Source organism: Anopheles moucheti, chromosome 3 (genome assembly GCF_943734755.1).
Source record: "Anopheles moucheti chromosome 3, idAnoMoucSN_F20_07, whole genome shotgun sequence".
Classification (NCBI taxonomy): domain Eukaryota; kingdom Metazoa; phylum Arthropoda; class Insecta; order Diptera; family Culicidae; genus Anopheles; species Anopheles moucheti.
Genome location: NC_069141.1, coordinates 8892501 through 8896810, shown reverse-complemented (window position 1 = coordinate 8896810; position 4310 = coordinate 8892501). Strand labels below are relative to the sequence as shown.

Here is a 4310-nt window from a genome sequence, read left to right as displayed (position 1 = left end):
GTGATTGCGCACCTCATTTGTGTGTTTTTTTGTGTAAATTTTTCCGCCAAAAACACAATGCACATGGGAAATATAACGAGAGAGAGGGAGAGAGAGGGGGGAAAAGAGAAATTTGAAACCGAAAAAAGGTAAAAAACTTAAAAGCAATAACATTATTAACAAACTGTTTCTATGGTTTAAACGATTCCAAACTCTTTCTAGTCTCATTTCCAATTTTCCCTGCATAAAGTCTTCAACAGCTTGCCAGGCACGCATCCACAAACTGTCTGTGTTTCATTTAATCGCCTGTTTGTGTATGTGTGTGTTTGTGTGTGTGATTTATGTGTTAAATTTTAATCTTTTGATAAACCTTTACAATTTACCTAATGTTAAATTTAAAGCTTTTCTCATACACACTACTGCAAGAGGCACCGTCGCCACACAAATGCTTCAAATGGATGCAAACCGTTGTCCTGCTGTGTGTCAACCAAAAAACAAAAGGAGGGTTAACAGTTATTAAGGACATGAAATAAAAAGAATTTTAGAAATATGAATTAAAAACAAAACCCTTTATTAATTACGCTCAAGACATAGCAAATAATGATGTGGAAAGGTTTTTCTTTCCATTTGTGGCTGTGGCTCACACCCCATGATATCGGGATCATCAACGGGATCCGTATGTCCGTATGTTGCTGAGAGGTACGTTCAGTTCTGGTCACATTTTGGCACAATCAAACGTCATACTATTGCGTGTCTCTGTGTGTGTCTGGTTTGGGGTGTACAGCACAGCAAAACCAACCCCGATTTGCATCCATTTGCGTTTGTTTGTCGGCGCCATCTTTGTTACCAAAATTGCAATGCAGCTGTATTCGTTCATGCACCCCTCCCCGTTTGTATTATGCGAAATAATGTTTCTAGCTTTGCTTAAGCAACCAATCCACCGAGCATTCCTTTCGCTCTCTCGCTTTTATTTGAGACGGGTGTTTTTGGAGCGAAGTAGGCGTGAGGGAGAGTTATTTTTTTTTTCTTTGGGGGAGGATTCGGTATGCCTTTTTCAGTTAGCCTATATTACAATGTTTCGCCACGTTTGCTATCGTGCCTGTTTTTCGCTTTAGAATGCCTATAATATCTAACCTTATCTCTTCTTTCTTTACTTTATACATAGCGGGGTTTGCTTTCCTCATTCTTGGCCTGAGCACATTTGTTTCTTTCCTAGCGCCGTGTGTCCGCGTGCTTCTTGTCTGTCTGTATGTGTACGTGTGAGGGAAGGGGCTGTGCTAGCAGAAGCTACATTGTCCACCATTCCATCAACTGCCATTATCTGTGCGACGGGGGGAGGCAGTAGGGCGGCAGCGGCAGCAGAATGCGAGCATTCAAGAGGGATCCGAGGGCGGGTGGAGATGGGAAGAAGAAGGGACTAGAATGCAACAGGCGGTAAAATAAAAGTGTCAGACGAACGGTTTCGCCAGGACAGTTTCGCACTACTGGTACTGAACACGGGCACTACACAATCGTCTGGCTATTGTTTGTTTGTTTGTCACAGGGCAAGCACTAGAACAAGAACGACGGTACTTTGGTGAGGACAGACAACAGAGAAGCCAGCTAGAAAAACTCGGACAGGATAAGATCTATAGGGTGAAAGAAAAAGGAACAAGAAGGAAGAAGAGTAATATGAAAGTAATTAAGAAAAAACGATCGATTAAACATCATGACAAGAGCAGACGGTTGAAAGAAAGAACGAAAACATTAAACATATAAAATATACACTACAAAATAAAATTAATGATAGATCTATCATAAAGTTACAAAGTACGTGTCAAATGTTTCAAAGTATTCAAAAAACAATCATTACTGCAAGCAACGGTACGGAAACGAAGTAGACAATACTAAACAAAAGTAAAACACCAAATAAACTAGCGCCATCTGGTAGCAAAAGTTGAGTACCACTCTTCATTTGTGCATATAAGGGACACGCGGGAAGGACGTTTTTATGCCACTAGAGGGACCTAGTGTGAAAGCAGCGCGAACGAACTCAAACAAGGGACCTCGGGGCTTTCCCTACCAACGTCTCTCTTCAAGGATTGACGAGTAGTGTGAGTGTGTTGGTGTGTGTAGTGGGAAGATTCTCGAAACGCTCTGGTGGTGGTTTCGTTTCGCATTTGCTGCACCGATCACGTGCGCGGATCGGATCTTGTGCCATAACAAAATGCGCTTGCCAAGAAGAGCATTTCAGCGGTGCCTTAATTAGCCGTATAGGAATCGGATCAGGATGACTCGCAACGACGCGTAGTTTTTGCTTTTTGACTTGCAAGCGGATGCGAATTGCGCTGGGACTGGCGGTCTTTCATGTTCTTTTTGGTCCTTGCTATATGTAGGGCGCGTAAGGTGTATGTGTGTGTGTGCTTGTGTGAGTGTGTTTGGCTTTGTGCGTGACGAGAATAGTTAAGAGTAAAAGTTTTGTTCTTCTTCTGGATGTTGAATGATGGCAGGAAAAAAACACAGGAAGTCTTATTTGAGAGCTTTGCTACGGAAGTCGTCTGTCAGTAGGAAGATCTTAAAGGAGGATAGCAATCGACTGAGGAGATCGGTTTTCGTGTATCCGTATCGTGTGTGTGTGTACATGTGTTTTGTGTGGTGATTTTATACGCCCGAGACCTGCGACCAGTGTGGAGTTTGCTCAGTAGAACTCGTCGTACTCGAACCCATCGTCCTCGTCGCTGTCCGGCACGAGCTTTTCCTCGTCCAGCGCTTCCACGACGTGCACGTCCGGGTCCTCGTCCGGTTCGTCTACCGTGCGGCCACGGGCCAGTACACGGGTCCCACCCACGTCCGCATCGCCATCATCCTGATCCCATCCCTATATCCACGATTCCTACATGGCGTTCAGTACCCTTCTATTGTTACCGCCGCCACGGTGCGGACTGTAGTCGTCCCGGTCGCGGTCCCGCTCGGGCATCCGGTCGCGGCGCACCGTTTGGGCGGTGGGTGCGGCGACCAGCTGCCGCGGCCCACCCTGCACCGCGTACCCCCGGTTCAGCTCCCGCTCTCGCTCCCTCTCGCGTATTAGCTCGCCGTGGTCAAGGATGTCGCTGCTGAGTGTGTGCGCTCTAGCGTGCGGTGCACTACTACTACTACTGCTGCTCGCCCCCAGCCCCAGCCCCATGCCGCCCGCCAGCTGACCGCGCTCCCGCACCCCCGCCGGCGCCGGATCTCTGAGGTCGCGCATGTCCCGACTGTCGCCCCGTACCATGCCGCCGCCTCCACCCCGGTCGCTGCCGCCGCCTCCGCCGCCGTAGTCGGCGGGTCCGTAGTTGCGCTCGTTCAGCAGATCGTCATCGTTGATGTCGTAGTGCAGCATGTCGCGCTCCCGGGCATGCAGGCGCTCGCGGTCCCGCTCGCGGTCTCGCTCGATACGGTCCAGCCGGTCCCGGTCGCGGTTGTCACCGTGGCGGGTCGAGGCCGGCCTTCTACTACCACTACTACTATTACTATTGTGATGATATGATGCACCTAGAACGGGGACACAGAGACACACGGTGAGTTTGGGGAGTCGAGATTCGGGTGTTAGAAAGCGTTTGGAGGAAAGGCACCAACCCCGGGTCACAGGGGGAATGGCATTAGCCGAAAGACATTCGGGTAAGTGTTCACTCTTGAGCTTCAGTAGAGGGAGAAACAAACACAAAATGTAAACAAACGTAGCAATAAAATTTAAAGCATTGCTAGTTGAAGGTAGTGCGGTTAGAAATGCAATAACTTAATTTATAATATAAATAACATAGGAAGTTCAAGTTACTAAGAATCATTTTGAAAGTAAAGCTACGGAGAGAAGGAGATTAAAATTCATAACAAATCGATTGAGATGTTGATTATTGGAGTGTAGTGTACTCGTTTTAGGAGCTTTCATGTTAATGTTTTACAGTTGAAAAGGGGTAAAATTGCTTATATAAAAAAACAATAAAGTTCATGCGTAACCTCAAATTAAATGTTTCAAATTGAACAGTTTTATATTTAATTAGTAAATCGTTAGTCTTCATGGAGACGCCCGGTACTTCACATTTTATAAACCAATTCAAACGTGTTAGTTAAATGGGGGGAAATTGCTTATAAAAAAAACAATAAAGTTCATGCGTAACCTCAAATTAAATGTTTGAAATTGAACATTTTTTTTATATTTAATTAGTAAAACGTTAGTCTTCATGGAGACGCCCGGTACTTCACACTTCATAAACCAAATCAAACGAGTTAGTTAAATGGGAGGAAATTGCTTGTACAAAAAAAAAAAACAATAAAGTTCATGCGTAACCTCACATTAAATGTTTCAAATTGAAAAA

General features: G+C 45.5%; 1 protein-coding gene across 1 annotated transcript in view; it reads right to left on the bottom strand.

The window, feature by feature from the left end:
- Window positions 1-623: 623 nt before the first annotated feature.
- Window positions 624-4310, bottom strand: part of LOC128303993 (voltage-dependent L-type calcium channel subunit beta-1) — a 16468-nt gene continuing 12781 nt past the window's right edge. Inside the window, exon 12 of the mRNA XM_053041103.1 lies at window positions 624-3489. Coding sequence (XP_052897063.1) covers window positions 2852-3489 — 638 coding nt within the window. The 3' untranslated portion in view covers window positions 624-2851. The remainder of the gene's footprint in view (window positions 3490-4310) is intronic.